Consider the following 23,948-nt stretch of genomic DNA (forward strand, 5'->3'; position numbering starts at 1 on the left):
ATACACCCGCTTAATTGCACCTATTAAGGGTCTAAATCTCAGCCAGAGTTTACCGGCTATATTGGCTATTAAAGCTGGCAAGCTATCAGTAGCAGCAGGTCATTATCGATAGTATGCGATGGCTTTATTAGAAACATCGATCGGACTAATGTATATATTAGTTTAAGACCAGCGTAGTAAGACCCCATTTCGCAGTCTCAAGATAAATACTTTCGATAGATATTTCCCTGGAAAACAGATCCTCTTAGTCGAATGTGTATAATGTTTTTTTTTTTGGGACTTTCGAAAGTGGCTCAAAACAAACGACATGATCGATAACCATATCGTTTGTTTTTTTTGGCCAGCTCTGTTAGCCATGTATTCAAGTGAAATGCCGCGATATTAATAAAATGAAAACGAAAGTGAAAATGAGCGAATGGCAGTCGCGGCCAGAGCAATCGATCCATGACAATCGATCCAGTGACAAGCAGTCGTCGTTGTCGTCGTTCCCCAGTGAATCCGAGTGAGTGTGAACCCATCATCGGGATTGGAATCGCGATTGGGACAGGGATCGGGATCGGGATCGGGATCCTGAGCCTGAGCCAGTGGCCCAGTGACCTGGTGGCATGGCCGCCGTCGCCGGCCTCTACGGCCTTGGGGAGGATCGGCAGCACCGCAAGAAGCAGCAGCAGCAGCAGCAGCACCAGAAGGAGCAGCTCGAGCAGAAGGAGGAGCAGAAGAAGATCGCCGAGCGGAAGCTCCAGCTGCGCGAGCAGCAGCTCCAGCGCAACTCCCTCGACGGCTACGGGTATGCCCAGAAAACCATTTCATTTGAATCACCTAATCTTTAGATACTACTTTTTACTATTCTCAAGTCTATTATGCTTGCAAACTGCAATAGTTTTCTTTTTATCGCAAAGATATCACAGACTTTTTGCCATTTTAAAACATCTCAGGCGTTATTTCCTTTCCTATTTTATAACAAGAAAGGAAAGCTAACTTCGGGCGGAGCCGAAGTTGATATACCCTTGCAGAATACTCTGTAAATTATATTTTCCAAAATTATTCATATGATGCATTCTTAATACTCATAAAAAATCCCAACTTCGTAACTTTAAAAACACCAAAGTTATGGCATTTCCAATCGTTCAGTTATATGGCAGCTATAGGATATAGTCGGTCGATCCTTATGAAGTTTGGTAGGTCGGATTGATTGGCCAAAAATAAAACCCATAGAAAATCCCAACTTCCTAACTTTACAAACACCAAAGTTATGACATTTCCGATCAATCAGTTATATGGCAGCTATAGGATATATTCGGCCGATCCTTATAAAATTTGGTACGTCAAATTGATTGGCCAAATACAAAACCCATAGAAAATCCTAACTTCCTAACTTTACAAACACCAAAGTTATGGCATTTCCGATCAATCAGTTATATGGCAGCTATAGGATATAGTCGGCCGATCCTTATAAAATTTGGTACGTCAAATTGATTGGCCAAATACAAAACCCATAGAAAATCCCAACTTCCTAACTTTAAAAACACCAAAGTTATGGCATTTCCGATCGTTCAGTTATATGGCAGCTATAGGATATAGTCGGCCGATCCTTATAAAATTTGGTACGTCAAATTGATTGGCCAAATACAAAACCCATAGAAAATCCCAACTTCCTAACTTTAAAAACACCAAAGTTATGGCATTTCCGATCGTTCAGTTATATGGCAGCTATAGGATATAGTCGGCCGATCCCGGCCGTTCCGACTTATATACTGCGTGCAAAGGAAAGAAGGGTGTGTGCAAAGTTTCAATTCGATATCTTTAAAACTGAGAGACTAGTTCGCGTAGAAACAGACAGACGGACAGACAGACGGACAGACGGACAGACGGACATGCTTATATCAACTCAGGAGGTGATCCTGATCAAGAATATATATACTTTATATGGTCGGAGATGTCTCCTTCACTGCGTTGCACACTTTTGACCAAAATTATAATACCCTCTGCAAGGGTATAAAAAAGGTCACTGAAAATATAATTGAGATTATTTTCATATACAATTTATCAAATAAAAGGATTAGCCCAAATAGTAAAAAAATACAGACATTCCGTATAAAATATATATTCAAGAATCATTTACAGTTCCTTATTATAATTTTTTAAAACAAGTTCGTTCTCAATATAACTTAAAATCGTACGTCGCTTTAGGTCTATAAGTTATCTTGATTAAATCAATATTTATTTTATAAGTCATTTCCTCCCAACGGAAATGTTTTTTATTAAAAACTCTGAAGTTGGGCATTTGAAATTTAAATAGTTTCCAAGGCGAACCTGCAAAAATTTGCATTTTATGAACATTCCCTTTTTTTATGAAAATCCCCCCTTAATCCGCCATTCGAAAAGGTGCAAAATGGTTAGCCTGCCGCATTGCTGATGGCTTCATCAGAGGTGAACCCCCGTTCCATGCGGATATCCAAATGCAAAATAAATAAATAAGGAGCGACGGAAGCTGTATGCCACGAATGTAGCCTAAAGGATTCGTTTATCTGCGTCCCACAGCTGGCACAGATCTCGGGGCACTTGGGTGCACCACCTGCCATGCCACACCTGCACCACTCGAGGAACGCCCCCGAACTCCGCCACTCGAATTGTTTACCCCGCCCAGTTCGCATCTGGGGGCAAAAAAAAAAATAAGGAAAAAAAAAAGGAGGGAAAAGGCCTGGGAGTGAAGATATCTGTCCTAAAAGCGCAATAAACGTGACTAAAGTAAACTAAATCAAGAACGAAGCTCAGGGAGAACTTTGAGTTGAGCATTTCGTGTTGCACTTGACAGCGAGAAAGGAGAAGAAAAAAGTGAGAAATGAAAGCAACCTGAGACTTAAGCTTGTATTTACACTGAGGAAAACAGGATCGCTTCAAAAAGATAATATAATAATAGAAGGGTCAGAGCAAAGGCTGTATATCAATTTTGTAATGGCATACCAAGTAGATATTAACATGTTTCATATTAAAAAGTTATTCAATTTATTCACTCTATACGAAAATTAATTTTTTATAGGATTAATGAATTCTATATGGATAGAATCATAGACTTTTAAAATTTAATTACGAACATCTATTAGAAAATGACATAAAAACTCATCAAATTGATTACATTATCACTTACATTTCTTTCCATGTAGAAAAGCTGTCTAATATAAATCAAATAAATAATTAATTTCGTGAAAGCGGAAGTGAAATTGTTCACATCTTACTTTTTGACATATTATCACAATATATAGAATCTTTGAATAATGGTATCCAGATATGTTTGTATACACAATAATAAGTAATTACATCTATTTCACCTTTCTTTTCTGTGTATCTGTACATAGTTTAAAGATAGAAATGTAACTAACGAACAAGTCTTCTTTGAAAAGCACGAGTGAAAACAAGCAAACTATTGAAAACTTAATAACACAATTTCATCGATAAATAAGTAATCCTTAGCAGAAAAGTACTCAAATGGCACTCTGCAATGTCAATATTACTTTTTTGAACAAATATTTGGGAAGTCAACGTTTCCACTGGCTTATTTATAAATTTTAAAACTGACTTGTACAAATTGAATTTAAAATTTACACTACAAGCAATATACGATAATGCATATTTTATATTTGTAGTTTTTCGATTTTGCAAATCCAATTTATAAGTATTGGTAGATTTTCGTTCACCGATTGTGAAGCGTTATTTAAGTGGCTTTTCTTTGTATCCTGCATCTGTGCAATTGAAGACAACAAAAACCATTGAGCAGTAAGCAATGAAAAATGCCCAAAAAATAATGGGGCAAAAAGCAGGCTGGCAGGGAAATAGAAAAATACGACTAGGAAAAACAAAAAGTGAAAGCCAAAATGTTATTTTGTTCAAGTTGCAGGGCGCCAGGCAGTCAGCCTGTCAAGCAGTTTCCAGTTCCCAGTGAAAAACCACCCCCTCCCTCGCCCCCCTTCCGTGCCATGTATGCTCGGGAAAAACTTGTGCGAGGGTGGGGAAAACTCTCTTGCTGATTTTTCAGTGCGCATTTCTTTTTGTTTCTCGTTTTCCGGAGAAGTTTCTTATTGGACTTTTGTGTGCTTGCGCTTAAACTCGTATTTTATAGAATGATATTTTTGGCTGAATGCCAAGAGGCAGTTACCAGCAGAGGGGAGGGGAGGGTGGAGGGAGGGGGCAGAGTATCCCGCATACACATGTTATTGTGTGTGTGTGTGTGTATGACTGTGACTTGTGTGTGTGTGTTTGTGCACTGAAAGCCTTTTGGTAATTACATTAAACATGCCCAAAATGCAGCAGCAATTTACACATTTCCCTCAGCCAGCCACGCCCCCTGTGACGCCTATGCCCGCCCCCTTTTGGACAAATCCAACTCCATTTTCTCCAGTGCACATGTGTGTGTGTGTGTGTGTGACTGTATGTGTGTTTGTCAGTGTGACGTCACACGCTGCAGCAGTTGCCAAAAATTGCAACTGAAAACTCTGGCGGCCATAAAAAAGGATAAAAGCGAGAAAAAAGAAAAACAGGGCAGGCTACAATGTTGCTGATGCCTTTGGGTTAAGCATATATATAAATCTGTATATATATAACTATATATATCTGTGTGTGTGCTTGTGTGTTTGTGTGTGTGTGCAGCAGCCTCAAGGACATTTCCAGTTGCATCTGCTTCAATTTTGTTGCATTAGTGTCAGTATCTCGCTATCTCTCTCTCTTTTCGTCCTTTTTCCACTGCTGGCTTTTTGTTTATTCCGGCAAAGTTGTTAGGCCTTTGGGGGCGGGTGCCTGGGGGGGGCGTGGCAGAGCTGCCCAGACACAATGTCGCGTCAAAGGAGCAAAAATGAAATTAAATTCATTTTACCCGCCCTGAAGTTGCCATAATTGTCAGTTTTATACTTACAAGATCGCTGGCGAATGAAGTGCTAACTTGGGAAATAAATTACACTTTTAAATTCTAAGTACTGCATTAAATGTTTAACAGCCCTTCAAGGTCATCAAAAGTGCATTAATAATTTGAATATTGGCTTCCATTTAGGAACAAACTAATTGAGCATATTTTAAATATTTAAATATCTTGTTAAGCCATTTCCAAACAGTTAACAACTTCTTAAGAGTGTCAAGAATTAAATATTAATTAAATATAAAATGTGGACATTAGCAACCATACCGAACATTAACTTTCAAAGCATAACCAATTAAAACTTAAACTCTATTCAGTATTAAAAGTTTTGCATGTGAAAAAGTTGGTCCTCATAGTTTTTGTTTTTCCAGTGTGCTCGATGTGCAACTAATGACGTTGACAAATGTTGCAAGTGTCGCTTGGGCTGGCCAAAATCGGAGTGCACAGCCACAGTTACACTTGCAGTTGTACAGCTGAAACAGATACAGATACAAATGCGGATGCGGATACGGATACAGTTGCAATTTCAGTGGCCGTTGCAGTTGCCGTTGCAGTTGCAGTTGCACTTGCCAACTGCCTGCCAACTGTCTGTCGGATTCGGAGAGCCGCAGACAAACTGACGACAGGCAAAGCGTCGCCAGTTTCGCCTGTCAAAAGCCCACCGCAACGCCCCCTTTAAGCCTCTTTGAAAGGCTTTTCCCCCGCTTTTCCTTCGCTTTTCCACCGCCTTTCCTCTCCTTCTCCATCCCTTTTCAGCTGGTCCAGACGGAGTCGGCGGGCCTCCAGCAGCTGACCAGTGTTGCCAACTAGAGACCATCAAAAGTAGCTAAAGAAAGCGATTTCGGGACAAGTCGTGTTCTCAAAAGCTAAAATTCATGCATGACCTTATATAAAATCGATGGCTCTTGCCCCCATAATATCTCTTACTTGGCAAAAATGTGTGACTCCAACTTATTATTATTATTTAATATACAATTTTAATAAATTGAAATTAATCTAATTTTTTCAATATATAGGACTAAACAAATTTTTTTTAATAAATCTATTAAATATGTTAAATCCCTAAGTTTAAAAGAAGAATCACATTTAGGGTTAAAGTGTTAACTTTGCTCCTCAGAAAGTCAGAATGCTTATAAATTTAAAAGCGAATAATCTATAAATATAAAAATAATATTAAGACATGTTTAAATGTTGTACTTATAAAACTATTACGATTTGCTAAGGGAAATACATTTTTTTTTAGAAAATATATAGCTTAAAAAAAAAGGTTATCAAAATATTTTGTTAGAAGTGATTAAGACCTTTGATTCTCGATAAAAGCTAGATATATCCAAAGTCAAGTTGCCTGCACTCTCCTTCGTAGCCGACGGTGCAGCAAATTAACATCATGACACACATTTAAATGCAGACAAACAGGAGGGGTTCAAAGAGCTGGGGCTGGGGAGAATTGGAGTGGCAAGTGGCAAGTGGAAAGTGGAAAGTGGAGAGATTCTGCAGTAGTAGTACCCGGGGACTTGGGAAATCCAGGCCAAGCACAAACACACACACACACTTACGAAGAAGGAGATGTATGGACATACAGAGATGGGGACAGAAATTCGGGTAATATGTGCACCTTCACTTTCGCCAGATGTGGCCGCAACCCACGTTTGCATATGAGCCATCTAATTACCCGAGAATTGCCAGCGCACTCCATTGAATTCAATTACCAATAAATTGACATTTAATTGGTTGTAAAAAAAAAATTTAAAACAAATTTGCTTAATCGGTTAGATGGAAATATATTTACACACGCATTTAAATCACTGAATTGTTTTGGCATAATGTGTTTTAAATATGTCATGGGTTATTATTGTGCTGAAAGTCATACATGAATACACAATCGATAAACGCAATTTAAATCTCTTTCCATTTTTTTTCTCGTTATTTATGTCTTATTTTTGAAAACTTGGCCAAAAGGCAAACTTCGCTTGCATAATCGCCTAAAAGTCAGCGGAGAAAGTGTGCGGAAAGTGAGACTTGTGGTGCCGTATGCCCAAATAAATATGCAATTGTTATGAAAAATCGAAGGCCAACTTTCAAGTGTCAGCCATATTTCACACTCTCTTCGCTGTGTGTGTGTGTGTGTGAGAGAAAGAGAGAGACAGAAACGGAAGTGGGACGAGAGGGAGAGCAGACGGGCCGGAAGTGACAAGCAATTTGGGTGGCAAAAAGATGCAGCACACCCAGAAAAATACTCTCCAACTTGGCTTTAGTTTATTTAAATAACCTTGTGCCTAATCCACATGACATATTAGAATATTATAATATTTATTGTACATATATAAATTTTACAAAATATTTTTTTTTAAATGAAACAGATCACATAAAGATGTTAAGAAATATAAGGGATAGCATTGTGAATTTATTGAATTACATTCTGTTAAAATTTAACTTTAACCGAAAGTTTTTGATTGGAATTTGGGTTTGATTTTAAAGAGGGTATTGCTTTATAAATTTGAATTGCTTTATAAAATAAATAATGTAGCTACATGACTAAAAAGAAAATATCTAAAAGGAGAGGGGGAGTTGTAATTTTTCTCAGTGCAGATGTCTTCCCATCAGCAACCTCTCACACACAGATGCCCAACTGGTCGCTGGTCGTGGCGCCAAGTTGCCGCCTCCCCGCTTTTCCACGTCCACCTCCATGTCCTTGCCCATGTCCATGTCCATGTCCGTGTCCATGTCCCTTTTCACATTTTCCTGCCATTGCAACTTGCAACTCGTTCAAAGGATGCGCTATAAATTTTGCACGTTGTTTTGCTGCGCTTCTCAAATTTCGGCGGTCCTGCTCTTCCCCTAACCCCCTAACCCCCTCCCCCGCTTTCCCCTGATTTTCCCACATTTTTTCGCCACATCGATGGCTCCGGCATTTTTGCCTCGTTTTTCTTTGCTGCGGCTCTTTGCTCAAAAATATGTATATTTCTCGTCCCACTCGACTGCCTTTGGTCGCATATTTTATGCAGCTGCCTTTGGGTCCTCGGATCCTGGGCGGCCGCCTTTGGGCCCTCGAACAGGACGAAAAGGACGAAAGGACGAGCACCAGACGAAATGTCGGCCAAAGCTGCGGGCCACAATTTCCATGCTCGCCCCTCATCCATTGACGTTTGAGGTTGCTGCCGCTGCATTGTTGCTGAATTGTCGTCGAGTTGCCTTCGCCATCCCGTGTAATTGCACCAATCGCTTCTCGGCGGAATATGAAAAATTCCTGCTGCTCGACATCTCATAAATCTCATTAAAAATGCGGGTGAACAAAAATGATAGCAAAGTGTTTAGAGTGGCTACTACTGAATACGGTTATAAGTTATATAAATTATTTTCACTATTTGTGCTCTCTCTAGAACTTTACAGGCTTATCAGCAGATCTATTAAGTTCAGATCTCCAAATTCAATGCATCTTAAAGTGTATTACTCACTTTTTTTGTAATTTTGGGTCGATTTCTTTAACTTTTCAATGAAGTAACCCCTTTCCAAATTGCTGCAGGAAAATGACCTAAAATATGCACTTCAAAGCCCATAACTTTTCTATCTGAAGTCCGATTTCAAAATGGTATGTCTTAAAAGAATCGTGTGCTAATTACAAAAAAATCTGCATTCAAACCTTGGTTTGTAATTTTGGATCGATTTTCTTCACATTTTCATGATGGTTACCCTTTCCAAATTTCCGAAAAACGGGTTTGCCAAAATATGACCCAAAATATGCACTTCTAAGCCCATAACTTTTCTATCTGAAGTCCGATTTTAAAATGGTATGTCTTAAAAGGATTGTGTGCTAATTACAAAAAAATCTGCATTCAAACCTTGGTTTGTAATTTTGGATCGATTTTCTTCACATTTTCATGATGGTTACCCTTTCCAAATTTCCGAAAAACGGGTTTGCCCAAAAATGACCCAAAACCGGCGCTTCTAAGTCCATAACTTTTCTATCTGAAGTCCGATTTCAAAATGGTATGTCTTAAATGGATCGTGTGCTAATTACCTAAAAATCTGCATTCAAACTTAGGTTTGTAATTTTGGATCGATTTTCTTCACATTTTCATGATGGTTACCTTTACCGAATTTCCGAAAAACGGGTTTGCCAAAAAATGACCCAAAATATGCACTTCTAAGCCCATAACTTTTCTATCTGAAGTCCGATTTCAAAATGGTATGTCTTAAATGGATCGTGTGCTAATTACCTAAAAATCTGCATTCAAACATAGGTTTGTAATTTTGGATCGATTTTCTTCACATTTTCATGATGGTTACCCTTTCCAAATTTCCGAAAAACAGGCTTGCCAAAAAATGACCCAAAACCTGCACTTCTAAGTCCATAACTTTTCTATCTGAAGTCCGATTTCAAAATGGTATACCTTAAATGGATCGTGTGCTAATTACCTAAAAATCTGCATTCAAACTTAGGTTTGTAATTTTGGATCGATTTTCTTCACATTTTCATGATGGTTACCCTTTCCAAATTTCCGAAAAACAGGCTTGCCAAAAAATGACCCAAAACCTGCACTTCTAAGTCCATAACTTTTCTATCTGAAGTCCGATTTCAAAATGGTATACCTTAAATGGATCGTGTGCTAATTACCTAAAAATCTGCATTCAAACTTAGGTTTGTAATTTTGGATCGATTTTCTTCACATTTTCATGATGGTTACCCTTTCCAAATTTCCGAAAAACAGGCTTGCCAAAAAATGACCCAAAACCTGCACTTCTAAGTCCATAACTTTTCTATCTGAAGTCCGATTTCAAAATGGTATGTCTTAAAAGAATCGTGTGCTAATTACATAAAAATCTGCGTTCCCACTTTTTTTTTGTAATTTTGGGTCGATTTTTTTGACTTTCCAAGTTGGAGTTGCAGAAAAGTGACCTAAATCTGGTACTTCTAAGCCATAACTTTTCCATCTGAAGTCCGATTCTAAAACGGTATGTCTTATATAGCTCGTGGTTAAATTCCCTTAATTCCCTTTGCACCAAATCCTGCACTTCTAGGCATATAACTTCCTTAAAACTCTGCAATTACACCTTTATTTCTATTGATTTTCGAAATAATTGCTCCTTGAGCAGAAAAATTTAACAGGAGATCCCCTAATTTGTGGCACAGAGTAGTTAGTAGCTCTTGTGGCCTGGTAGCCGCAGATATATCCTGGTCGCACCCTTTATTGTTATCCTCGTTAAGCAGGTTCACCGAATCCACGGCCAACCTCTCGGAAAATATGCAGTTTTCGCGTTTTTCCCCCGCCACGCTCTGTGGCGAATCGCTGGCCATAAATTTGGCCAGCAGCTTAACAAGCGAAAAGAAAAGCCCAAAAAAAAACAACTGAAAAAGCGAGAAAAAATGCAGCACCGTGGTGGAAAACACGCGGAAAGGGAAAAAAGGGGGGGGAAACAGCAGGCGGCTGGGTTACAATGTATAACATGACACTAAAAATTTTATGGCTCCCCCAGCCTTTGACTTCAGCTAAGGAATCGGCTGCAAGCCTCAGCTTTTGGGCTTAGCTTTCGTTTGGACTTGGTTAAGTGCAGCCACGGCTAGTCGCATTAGCCTGGTTTTTGTGCCCAGTTATTTTTGTATGGCTATTCGACTATATATCCGCAAACGCGTGTGCGTCACTTTGGGGGCCCTTTGTTATTGTTTGGAGGCCAAAATCGTTGCCAAAAATAGCATATCCATCGCTGGCTAATTGATGGAATTCGAGTTTGCCGCAACCACAATTTGAGCGTTCGATTTATTATACCCACTCTATATGTATATGTATATATCCTGTGGCCGGCCTTTCAGCACACTTCTAATCGATGGAGTGATGGCTACAAAATGCACAAGCTCATAGTGAATATATTTGCTTGATTAATTGCCAGTCGAACAATGCCAGCAATGGGGATTTCTAAATTCAACCTCGAGTGCAACACATAACTGCCAAATGAAGTAAGCTTATGGGAATTTGGTTGAAAATCTGGTTGGTCAATGAATATTGCATTTCATGTGCATTTTACATGCCACAGAAATCTCAAGTTAGTTTTGTTTTGTGGTAAGCCTTAAAAATCTGTTGTTTTAGTAATATTTATACTAACAAAGGAATTGACAAATACATACGTCCAGCAACGTTAAAATCGGTAGAAAATCTAATAATTTGCATTTGACGAGAACAATAGGTTATTGTAAGAAATAATAGATAAAACTTCTGCCATGCAATTTTACTAAATCTGATGTTTACTTTACAATTTTTCATAAATACATTTTAAATTTAATTTTTTTTTATCGGACATCAGCAATAAATATTAAATTTCAAACGATTACGCTGACATGCAACTACAACTCAATTACTCTTTGCTTAAGCTGCCAATTATTTTGTCGCTCCTTGAAAAAAGTGGCGAGTTTTGCAATAAATAATTAATAACATACGAACATGTGTAATTCCTATGATTGCCTGAAAACCTTTAAGTACTTTGCTGGCAACAATTTATAAGCATTTTAGTACAAATTTTGGTTGACTTAAAAAATCAAATAATTTAATTTTGGGCTGTGTTGTTTTCGTCAATTAAATTTCAGTGACCTAAATTAAAATATTACTCTTAGTGAAGATTTTTCGATTAAAGAGCTTGACTCAATTATGTTGCATCAATCAAAAATATGTGAAATATATCTGGAGCAAAGTTTAAAGATAATTTAATTAGTCGTTTTTTCCCTCGTATGCAACATAAATTTAATTATTTTCCACAGAAATTGTCACTGCTGGTAAAAAGTTTGTTTTTTTTACGCAGACATCGTGTTTTTGTATATACAGCGTTAGTCCTTATTGGCCAATGGACCTGACTAATTGATTTAGTACACGAAATATGAATTCGATTTGAGTTGTTTACCATTGCTGGTAGCTCGTGTCGCATGTGCGGATTAATCGCATTAGGTGGTCCGGTCGGTGGATATTGTGGGTGGGAATGGAAATGGGAATGGGAATTCAGCCTTGGCAGTCTGTCAAGGATACGTGGACTTCAGGGCCCGCCCACTGACGTCACACGGGGGCGGTGAACTGCGGCAATTGCAATCGATGCGGATGACCCACCGACCCATTAACCCATCAAACCACCAGCTTTTCCGATTCATTCACCTGCGGATTTTCCATTTTCCGAGTTTTTAAGTGCGCGCCCAGCATCCGCAGAACGAAGCTTTTGCAGCCGCAGATGGTGGCGCCCTCTGACGCCAAGCTTTCGACTGGAAAGCGGAAAAGCCGCAGACGCACAGCTTCCGGCTTCCAGGCGGAAAGCTCACTCTGTTGACAGCTGGCCAACTGACAGTTGGTCCTTGTTCCGTTTCCGCTGCATTCCAACAGTAATTAATTGCGATATATCAGTAAATAAACTTAAAGACTGGTTAACTAACTTAGGCATTTAACAAAAAATAAATCAGAAATGTTTCGCACAATTTTAAATTAAATTTCTGCGAGTGGTTTTTGGCATCCTGTCGGCGCTATCTCTTTTTTTAAGGGCGGAGGTATAAGCTGTTATATACTTTTCCATAACCAACAGATATTCAGTACGTTAATTTACATGTACATATAAATTGTAAATTTTATAAGCAAAATAAAGCTTGCTCCTATTTTTCTGAAAACTGACCGTACGATTTGAAGCAGCAAGTCTTTACGAAACAGCCACTCCCACTTTTAAATAAAAACATATTTGTTTGTAATTGATATATGTTTAAGATTATTTTTCTTTACTATGCTATGGACCCTTTAATAAAATAAACAGGAAATAAACAAATACATTTAATACAAGCACATTTAAATACATTAATTGCAAAAGATACCTGATTGCTTTGCTCAATCAATCAAAAAACACCTGTGGACAACACATTGTTATAGCATACTAACTAATAAATTATTTATGTTTGGTTTACGAAAACTAAAGAGAAAGTAAACCATTTTTGTTAAAATATATTTAATGTGTTTGCAAATTATTAAACATTTTGCAAACTTAATGAAAAACTTAAGGCCAACCAATAAGACATTATAACAGACATAAAACTTTTTGGTATGTGTACCTTCTACAACGTACAACAAAAATAGTTAAATGTAATTGTACTTTTTCACACACTTTTTTGATAACTGTGTAACAATTTTAATTGTTATATTAATCTGAATCTCAATCTGCCCACTACAAAATTTAGTGACAAAAATTAAGTTTGATGTCTACAAATTTTAATACTTTGTATATTGATGCTTTGAATTAACACACAGGTAGTTTTAACATTGGAGCTTTGTTTAAAAAAAGTATTACTTACGAAATATACTTTAATTTTAAAAATGAAAGGCTAACCTTAATGAAAGTCTTGATTTTGACAGCTGCCAGCGGTTTGCCCCCCTCGTCCTCCGCCCGCGAGCTTTATTCATTGAGGAATCCGGCGCGGCGAAGCTCAAGCTCCGTGGCTGGTCCTGTTGGAAGGCCAGCTGACAGCTTCCAGCTTCCAGCGGCGGAGCAGCTGTCCTCCAGGAGAAACAGCAGCCGGAGCGTGGGCGGGCAGAGGGTGGGCGGGGGTCAGGGGAACGCCGGCAGCGAAACACGGGGGAACGGCGGAAATGGAGCTACGAATGGCGAACGGAGAACGAAGAACGGGGAACGGCGAACGAAGAACGCCGAGCGGATGGCCCAGTACACTCTGCCGAGAGTCAGTCTTTGGCAGCCAGCAGCCGACAGCAGATGCCGACGAGGATGCAGAGCAGCCGACCCAAACAAACCGAATACCGAAATCCACACCGAATCCGAAATCGAAACCAGAACCGAATGCCGAACCGAAATCGAAACTGAAACTGAAGCTGGGAAAGTGTGCGCGGCTGTGTTCCATTGCCGATTCGTGGCGTTCCAGTGGCGGTGCATCAACAAGGGGGCGGGCGCCGCGAAGGGGGCGGGGCAGGACACAGGACCAAAGACGAACAAGTAACGGCCGCGGGCAACCAAAATACAAAAAAAAATCCAAAAAGAAAGCAGCCACAAGCAGCCAAAGAAAACGTGCTGAAACCTCCTGAAATAAAAACACATTTTTTTACACATTTTTTTTTAAAGAAAAATACACTTTTTTTACTGTGTGTGTGTGTGTCTAAGGACAAAAAAAAAAAGTTGAAAAGAAAAGAAAAAAGTGCGGCAAATGGAGAGATTAAAAACGAGCGATAAAGATACATAAATCCATGGGATTGCGTGCGTGTGCTTAACCTTGACATATCAAACATCAAACCAAACAACAAAACTAGACCTGTGTGTAAAAAGTAATGATATTGTGTCTGCAGTGCAGATTCTGAAAATTTGGCATCGCCGAAATTCCGCTGACATGCCAGGCATTTCAACGATAAATCGAACAAGCGCAAAACACACAATTTTAGATAGCTAAATAACCAACAAAAAAAAATTTAAAAAAAAGAAAAACTCAAAATAAAACCAAAGAACACTTAAAAAATAATATTAAACAAGTGGCCGCCAAAGAGAAAGTAGTGCAAGAAAGGTGAAAGGCAGGGGGTGTATGTGGGCACATAACATATTGCTAAGCAGAAAACACACAAAGAGAAAGCGAAACACAGAGAGAGAAAAAGAGAGGGCTTAGTGTTGTCGCTGTTGTTGTTGTTTTTTGCACAGCAGCCTACCTGAACAACAACAAGAAGAAAAAGAACAACAGCATCAGCAGCAATTTAGCTGTAAGCAATATTTTTGAGGTATATCCTTCTTAAGGACGTTCCAAAGGCAATTTGCTGCCTTCTTCTGCTGCTGCTACTGCAGTATATGTGTGTGTTTGTGTGTATGTTTGTTCCTCTCCCTTTTCCCCCAACATTTCTCGCTTTTCGCTTTGTCTTTATCTTCACGCAAACACACTCACACAAATACCCAAAGAAACAACAAAAACGAAGGCATAACGGAGAAATACAGGCATACACGTAAATATCCTTAAAGCGTTTGCAAATTGTTTTCGAAAATTCAAATTACGTAGAATTCCCAATTAGATCAAGAACTTTGTTTATTTTCCGTCTTTTCCACATTGGAATTCCTTTAAATGAACTATAAACAACCGTTAGTGAAATTCTCTATGTCACACACTGCGTATGAGCTATATTTTGTTAGTTTTTTTGACCATTTTTAAATTCTTAGGAATTACTTCAAAGAGATTAAGAATTCTTGTTTGCCATTCATAAGTTGAAATTCTCAATATTGATTCCAAACAACAGTGCGTATGAGCGATTTATTGCAATTTTTTATATGTTTGACATTGCGTATTCGTTTTCTTTTATTACTCATTCGCCAGGGTGGTTGACTTAAATTAAGTAATATATTACTTAAAGATTTTAACTGTTGGCGGAATACAGTTGAAAATTCACTTAGAATTTAACATTATCCAAAACAAGGCATCAAGAATTTCTTTTAGAGAGTTCGATGGAGTTCTTCAAACAATCCACATTGCGTATGCATTATTTTCAATGTAAACAATAGTCCAGATGAGTTATTTTATTGGTAACCAACGGGCCGTAAAAAATCGCAAGCTAACCACAAATCTGCTCCGGATTGAGTCCTTAATTCATCCTTTATCCGTTCGACCTCTCACCTGACTGCAATTTGCCTAAACTTTTGGCAAGTGCTCAATTCCGTGGCGCACAGATGCTGGATGCTGATGTTGACCTTTCGAGGATGCCAAACTCTCACACTGGCGCACACAGACAGCTGAAATTGATGGATGAGCTGCTGGTCCTGATTCCGCTTTTCGCTTAGAAAGAGATTGGCAACGTGTGAACTTCAAACTGTTGCCAAAAGCACCGCCAGCACACTAACAGGCACACGAAAATACAAGGATGGCTAATCAAAATTGATTAAAACTCATCGATGACAGCGAATGCGGGGAAGGGGAAATGGAAGGAGGGTTGTTGCCACAATGCAGTTAGACCCATCAATCAATTAGCATCGGCAAATGACAGTCGAATAATAAAGCATCTGAAATACTTGTACAGCTAGACAGAATTTAAATCGAAATTTAAACTTAAAGCCATTTCAACGGGGCATTGAAAAATCCAGCTAAAATATGGAAGCCGACTCAGCATTCTCAATGGTCATGTCGTATGTATTTATTTTCAGTTTGTTTTTATTTAATTATTTTGTATTTATATTAGTTGCTAATCTGTTAAGCTTCTTTGGTTTAATACATATAATATGCTGATTTGTTTTTACACTCTTTAGTTTTGTGATTCTTATTCTCTCGACCTAATTTAACAATTATTATTTTCAAAAAATGTATCTAACAGTTTTTTTGTTTTAATTTTTATTTTATTGTGTTAAAATTAGATGTTTGCTTACTTTTTAATTTGCTATATATGTTAATCAAATTTGGTATTGCCAATAACTTTGTATTTAATTTTCTTCAGTTGTATTTAATTTCGTATTTACATTTTAATTGACTTAAAGATTTGTATTATTTAATTTATATTTAGCTATCGTTCTGTTTTAATTTGAATTTTATTTCCTATATTGTAATTTAATAATTGTTTTAGATAGGTTGATCTGAATGTTTAAGGTATTTGCTTAGATTTTCCAAACATATTTGTTTACCCTTAAGAAATGTTTGCTTATTGAGCTCTGATTAAAGTTCATTCTGCGAAATACTCTTAAAATATTTAATAGTTTAATTGGTATTCATTTTTGAATTAGGTCTCCCAGAAAGGTGTGCTACACTAACTAAATTGAAAAACTAGGTCATAAATAATAGATCTATGAAGCCTCAGGTTTTAAGAAGCTCCAGTTAAAATACAAAACAAATTAAAGTCCTTGGATCCTTTTCTGCAAGCTCCAGTTTTAGATATAAATATTTTCTTATGTCTATGAAATATGCATAGCCAAATATTGTCGATTCTGTACCAAACTAGGTCTTAATCTCCACACATGATTAGTATTTGTGCGTTCTTCTTCTTCCCTGCCTTTTAACCAACTAAAATTTGGTCTAGTTTGGCAGAGTAGAGTAAAGTTAAGTAAAGTTAACTTGAGTTGAGTTGAGTTCAGTTCCATAAAATGCGTGACAAGACAAAGGCAACAACAGAGGCGTGAGTGGATGTCTCTTTCTGACCAGCTGCCTTTCTTTTTCTCTCTCTCCCCCTTTCTCTCTCTCTTTCTTTCTGCATCTCTTTCTTTTTGTGGGGCTGGAAGAGGGGAGCGGGGCGATAGGTGAAGTATTTACTGCGCACACCGAAAAAATAGAAAAAAGAAACAAAATTCGTTGGAGATGCGAAGAGATGAAAGAGGGCATGGCAATGGGGACCCGGTTCACTTTTCCCGGCCTAGGCAAAATTCCCGGCCCAAAGGGACACCCCCCACTCACACACACACACATATACAGCAAACACGCAGACGCAATAGCAAAAAAAAAGGAAATGGGAAAACAAAAAAATGACAGCTGCTTAACACTCCTGCGAGTGAGAGAGAGAGCGAGAGAGGGAGAGGGAGATAGGTGTAGCGGAGGTGTCTGATAATAACGGTAAAGATAATGGAAAAGCGCACAATACGCTAGGCTGCGAAGCGAACGAAGCAGCGGGCCAAGCAGGAAACGCCAATAAACGAGGCAAAAGGCAGACAAACGGTAAACGCAGCCAGGACACGCACTAAAGTCCATGTGCGTGTGGCTCTCTCTCTCTCTCGGACTCTTTTTCTCTCTCTCTTTGTGCGTGTGTATGGGTTGCATAAATCCGCCAACAAGTTTCCCATTGTGCAGGGCCATTAGACCAAAGGACCCACCAGAATTTTTACCTCAACATCATCCTTTACTTGCTCTTCTTCTCTCTCGCTCTGTGTGTTTCTACAATTACTCACGAACTTTTGCCCTCGTATTGGTGTCTTGTTATACACACACACTACACGTGTCCCCGTGTGTGTATGTGTGTGTGTGAGTGTAAGAGAGAGTGTGGGTGTGCTGCTGTGTGCGTGTGTGTGTCGGTGTCATTACATCGCCAGTTAAGCGCTTACACGCTTCAATTTCTCGCTTGCCACTTATGGCCCAACATTCGTCGCCTTTCGTCCTTTTGCGCCTCGCTGTCCGTTTCACTGCCATTCCGTTTCCACGTTCCACATCTCTGCCCGTCTCACTGGCGTTCCACTGCCATTGTTCCCGGTGCCGCGCCACGTTTTTGCGCGCTCTTCCAGGCGGACTGTTGTTTGTTCTGGCCCTCGAACTGGAAACCAAGCGAAAGCGAAAAGGAAAAGGCGAAAAGCAAAAAGCGACAAGCGGGATAAGCCCCAACGCATACAAAGGAAAAGGAGCAAAAGAAAAGAAAGCCAGAGGGCAAATCAGAAAAGAAATCTTCCTTATATTCTACTTGCTAGCAAAAATATCTAAACGAAAATCAAATAAAATTATTTATTCGATGAGTGCGTGAAATAATCAAAAATAAAACACCTCCACAAATAAGTGTAGGCGTGGTGTGTTTGTGTGTGGGCCTCACCTGTTTCACTCCCCCTCCATTTTGCTGCCCAATTTCTCTGCCGAACCGAAAGGTTCAAGGTTGTTGTTCCCAATCGAAAAGTCGCGCCAAAAACAACAGCAACAACAGAAGCTGCTGCAGCCTCTCCACTGGCAATCAATTGCAATTATTTGCAAATATAAAAGGGGTTGAAAGCGACAGAGGGCTAAGCGAAAACGCTTTAAATGCGACCCATAAATAAAACGTGAAAAAATCTGGGCTCTAAAAATCAATAGGTAAAGGACATCTCGCAAGCTCTCTCTCTCTCGCATGCCAGCCTATTTTTACCCAACAAATTCAAAACAACCTAAAACTTGTATGAGTGCTTCTAAAAGCGGAAATTGCCGTTTTCACTTGCTGTTTCCGGTTCAAATGAAACTGTGCCTGTATGTGTGTGCGAGTGTGTGTTTGGTTGGCTTGTTTTTTTTTTAATTGCTTCTTTGGGAACATAAGTGGTGAAACAAAGAGCTCACATGAATAAATTAATGTTAAATATATTCATCAGACTGCAGCTAAATATGTGACGAAAACCGTGAAAGCAATGACAACAATACAGTGCAAAGTGCATTGCCTAATTGCCCAAGTGAAAACAGTTATAAATGCCAAACAATAACAACAAAATCCCAGACTAGTCTTCATCGCCCAAACAAAACAAAACAAAAACACAAAGGACTTCCCCGTTTTACACTGCAACCAATTGCCAAATGCTAGCCAAAGTAGGAGCCAAATCAACCTTAATGGCCAGAAGCAGCTGCACGGAGGTGCCAGAAACCAGAGAGCTCGCCAAATAACAGAAGGTGCTCCAGACCAGCATCGCAAGTGGATTAACGTAAAGTGGAGCAGGAGCAGGAGCAGCAGAAGCAGCCGCAGGACGAGGCCGCGGCCAGGATACGCCATCATCCGAGCAGGCTGAGCATTGGCGCAATTAGCGATTCGCACCACTTGCTCGTCCTCAACCATTTCCCGCATCGATTTCATCGAGCGATGGGGCCTCACACCGGTTCTGCGACCGCGCCAGGAGCAGCCGTTGAGCGGTGAAAACCTATCCAACGCCTCGCCCCCTCTTCTCTGCGATAGGTAAGGTCCTTGGGCGTCCGCTTACTCGAATTCCATAATGTTAATTTCGAAGAAACAACTGGGGTGTTAAAAGGAAAGCCTTCATTTCTTACATTTCTTACTAAAACCATTAGAATTCACTTGCAGAGGAGCCTGCAAGTACATAGACTACTTAATTGCATCTTAAAAGAGATTTTATGTAGGCTATTACCTACATAACTATACATACTTTGACATATTTCTAGCAGAAAAGTGCTTTGAATAGTTCCTAAAACCCAAGCAAATATTAAAACAAAATTGCTAAAAGTGAATAGTACAAAATTTCCTATTATTAATTTGAAATACAGTTTACAAATTATCCATAAGGAACATGATTCTGAAGTCTGACAACGTTGATTTTACAGTAAACTGTTTAAGATATTATAACCTTTACATTTTTAGGCTTTACAGTATTTCTAATATAATTAATCCCGTTCATCAAATTAAGTTTAAGAATTTTCTTTAGTTTAAGTTATTGCCAAACTATTTGGCAAAAAACAAGGCCAAGAAATGCTACTCAAGCTAAGAGAACTTTAAAGGACGAAAGGATAAGAGTCGCAATATGTTAACCGCTTGTCACGAATTTCCATTGCATACCTTCTGGCGCGCATCTCTACGAGATGATGATGGTGATGATGAATGACAAATGATGAAGCGCCAGCCGCAGAGGAGTGAATGCAGATGGACAAACAGACAGACAGAGAGACAGACAGACGACAGGCACACACACACACTCACTCGCAGCCATCCAAACACTCACACTCACCTACGAATGGTGGGTGGGTCAATGCGGCGTATGCGCAATGTGACATTGACAGTTGCCCAAACAGCAAACACAAAAGTGGCACAGCATCAATATCATTAACATTCCAATGGCCCCAGACCACACCATCATTCCACCCTGCCTTTTCAGCCGATTGAGACATAACAATATCCTTTGATGATATCCTGTAATCGTCTCAGTGAATTGACATGAGTTTGACATCGATAACGATGCTGGATGGGTAGCTGTATCTGTATCTGTGTGCCTGTGGCTGGTGCTCCTTTGCTTTTCCCTCCTCACACAAAGACTTTTCCCAGCAGAAGTTCAAGAACAAATGAAGAGCGAATCTAATGCATCTGGGTAAATTGGTAAATTGATGCCCGACGCCAGCGAAAGCAATTCCTGACACTAAAATCGCTGACACCGAGTCCTGTCGATCCTGCAGAGAGAAAAACCAATAACAAATAAGTGCATAGTAAAATTTTTTATTATTTTAGTTAGTTAGAGCATTTTGCACTTTCTTTATGGTTATATTACCCTAGAACAAAGCCATAAAAAAGGCAAACACTCATTTTTAACAGCTGTGGTTACAAATTTTTCAACGTTTTTTTTATTAAACTACTTAAAGATCTCTTTAAAAATGGTTATTTAAGTTTGATTTTCCTAGCAGAAACTTTGACACAAAGAAGCACTATTAAAACTTAATAGGGGTTATATATCTCAAATCAAATCTTAAGAACCAAACTGATAATGATTTTGTGGACAAAGTCTTATACTAAAAATAAGAAAGTCATTTTAAAAGCTTTTTAAAAATAATAAACAAGAAGCATTTTAGGATTTGAGAACTGTCTATTACCAATTTAAGCATGTATTATGAATCTTAAATGACTTTCCATAGCATTATTATATATTGGCAAATTTTTCCCTCAGTGTCTAACTGTTCTTGTTGTTGCTGATTGACGAGGCTTACACTTTCACTTGCCTTTTGCCCGAGCAAACAATTGCCGCACATTTCAACTTGCAACTTGACTTTTGCCCGCTGCTCGCCGCCTGCTACTTGCTATTTGCTGTCATTGTTCTTGACTTTTGATCCTGGTCTTTGCTGGTTGTTGTTGGTTGATACTAGCACTAGTGGCAGTAGTTGTTGCTGGCAGCGACAAGGCGACAAGCGACGTCAACGTCAGCGGCAAGGCAACAAGGCAACAAAGCCATGAACAATGGACACCGAACAGCCAACAATGAGCGCAGTGTGTGTGTGTGTGTGTGTGTGTGTGTGTGTGTGCTCGCACCATGAGCTTTGTGTCGCTTTCACTCGCTTGACTTTCCCCGTACTTTTACCCTTATCTCGACCACGAAAAAGCAAAAACCCCTCCACAGTTTCCTTGTGCAGTGCATTAAAATTAAAACCACACAATGGGTAGGGGGAGCATTAAACGGTTTCGGGGACTTAACAAATTGAATGGAGATTACTTTGATTGTGGCCAAGACGATTGGAATTTATATTGAGTTGTGGCTGGGAGGACAAGTTGCTGGGTCATTTTCGACCATTGCGGAAGCAACCCCATTGGGTAAACTGGTATCCACTACTACTACCCAGTTATTGTGACTGAAAGGGAAATATCTATTTGCTTTTTAACACAAAGGGATTCTATTTTTAAGGCTCTCACTATAATTTTGTAAAATGAAATATACATATTGATATTTAAGAATTTTTTTATAATAATTAGAAAATTTCTCTAATTTTATAAATAATAAATATTCCTCTTTATTTACATCATTAAATTATAGAAAAATTATTCTTAAATGGATATGACAGCATTTTGAAATATTTTCTAAGACTAAGCTTATTTATACTCAGATATAAACGGTTGGTCCCTTAACTTTGTTGAAATTAAATTTAAAAACGCTATTACTTAACCATTATTCAACTAGGCAATATCGATTAATGAATATGCCATAGCTTTCTGATTGTCTTATCTCTGCCGAAGAGCTATGAACTGATTGCACTTCTGCGAACCATCGCTAAGGACCCTCAATCGCCCTCTATCTTCTATAGTCAAGAGTCCATTCTCCAGTACCTTTTTCACCCTTTTCCACCCCTTTGACCCACTCTTAACCCCTTTCTGCCCACTCTACTAACTCTTATGCCTTTGACGCACTTGAGACATTTGAAAAGTTTCACCTTTGGAGAAGTTCGCTTCGCTTTTAAATTGCGCGCTTAACAAGTTCGTTTCCTGTCCTTTTTTCTACCTCGAACTCCATTCCGCCATTCTGTTGTTGCTTTTCTTTAAGCGAAGCCTTCTTTTTCGAATAATAAACGACGAAAAGTTTCAAATAGCGGAACATGTTTAAAATGCCTGACGTGCACACTTTTCCAGCACATTTTTGCACCTCACCAGGTGACCCCTTCCCCCATTTTCCATTTTCCACAACACCTTCTCCATTCTCCACAGCCCCTTTCATACATTCTTCTGGCACGTTTGCATCGGCAAATGCAAACAGCACCGAAAACAGAAAGCGACAGGCAACAAGCTTTCACCCACTGCCACTACTCCTACGCCCTCTTTCACCCCACTTTCACCCCACTTTCTCCCACTTCTCACCACTACTGTTGTTGTTGGCTTTTGGCGAACAGCTTGCATGTCGGTGCACACGGGTAGAACCTGAGAATGGTTGCCAAAAATAAAAAAGCCAAACGAAAAACAAGAACTGAGAATGGAAATTAAAAACCAGAAAGTAAGGCCTCCAAACGACACATTCGAAACTTTCAAATGCCCTGGATCTTGGGATCTTAAATTTTTAGAAAATAAAAAGCTCACTAGTCTTGATAACTGACCAACTTATGATCCTTGGTTCATTAAAATATATTTTGAATGTCTGACTATACATTGTTCACTTTTAAACTTTTAAATTGTAATCTTTCAGTTTCTGTGCTGATTCGTCAAAAGTTGTATTAATATGAGTATAATACATAATATCGATAATATATGATATTAAATCAAAAATAAAATTAGGCCTAGGAATACCGTATGCCAATTGTTCCAAATTGTTCATAAAACTCCCATTTTCCATGGCAAGGGGTATTAAAAAAAGCGAATCACGGAAACACACCAGCAACTCACACAAATTGTGCACGCAAATGGCCAAGGTCGCGTAGGGCAGGCCAGTTGGTTAGTCCAACTATAACTATCCGCCCGTGAATCTTCCGGCCAGGGATTTGCATAATTCGACGCTGCCGCGGTCGTGATTCCCGATCCCCGATCCCCCGTGTAGCGATTGATAGCCCCGGGTGGTGGACCTCTTAAAAAACTATTTTCGCCACAATCCGAACAAAATCATTTCTTAACTTCAAATGTTATAAGATTTCCAATCAAGTTGTATTCAAAGAAAAAATATATATCTCTCAAAAAATCATGAGGAAAAATATTTTGGCACTTCTTTATTCTTTATTCTTCTTTATTCCTATCCACGTACGAAGTTTTATCTGCCTCTTGTTTCCTTGCTCTCTTGGCCGCCGGGTCGTCGCTAGTGGTGGGTCCTTCGTCCTCGAAGGAGCTCGGGGATCCAGGCTCCAGGATCCTGGTACCCTCGGACGTATCACTTATGGGAATCACTGATACCGTCCTAATTCGCTCCGCATGGCTCTTAGCATGGTCTTTGTGGATGTTGAACAGCCTTATCAGAC

General features: G+C 39.1%; 1 protein-coding gene across 20 annotated transcripts in view; it reads left to right on the forward strand.

The window, feature by feature from the left end:
- LOC108049958 (potassium voltage-gated channel protein Shaker) overlaps positions 1-23,948 on the forward strand; it is a 149,210-nt gene that overhangs the window by 93,822 nt on the left and 31,440 nt on the right. For 2 of the 20 annotated variants that reach the window (XM_017131389.2, XM_017131375.2), the window contains exon 1: positions 345-787. The exons of 15 other annotated variants lie outside the window; for them this stretch is intronic. In XM_017131389.2, the coding sequence (XP_016986878.1) occupies positions 606-787 (182 nt within the window). In that variant the 5' untranslated portion in view covers positions 345-605. Of the gene's footprint in view, positions 1-13; positions 788-15,992; positions 16,019-23,948 lie in introns of those variants that run through there. 3 more of the 20 variants (XM_017131374.2, XM_017131384.2, XM_017131386.2) reach the window with 3 other exon arrangements.

The sequence above is a fragment of the Drosophila rhopaloa genome, unplaced genomic scaffold (genome assembly GCF_018152115.1).
Source record: "Drosophila rhopaloa isolate 14029-0021.01 unplaced genomic scaffold, ASM1815211v1 contig_3, whole genome shotgun sequence".
Taxonomy (NCBI): domain Eukaryota; kingdom Metazoa; phylum Arthropoda; class Insecta; order Diptera; family Drosophilidae; genus Drosophila; species Drosophila rhopaloa.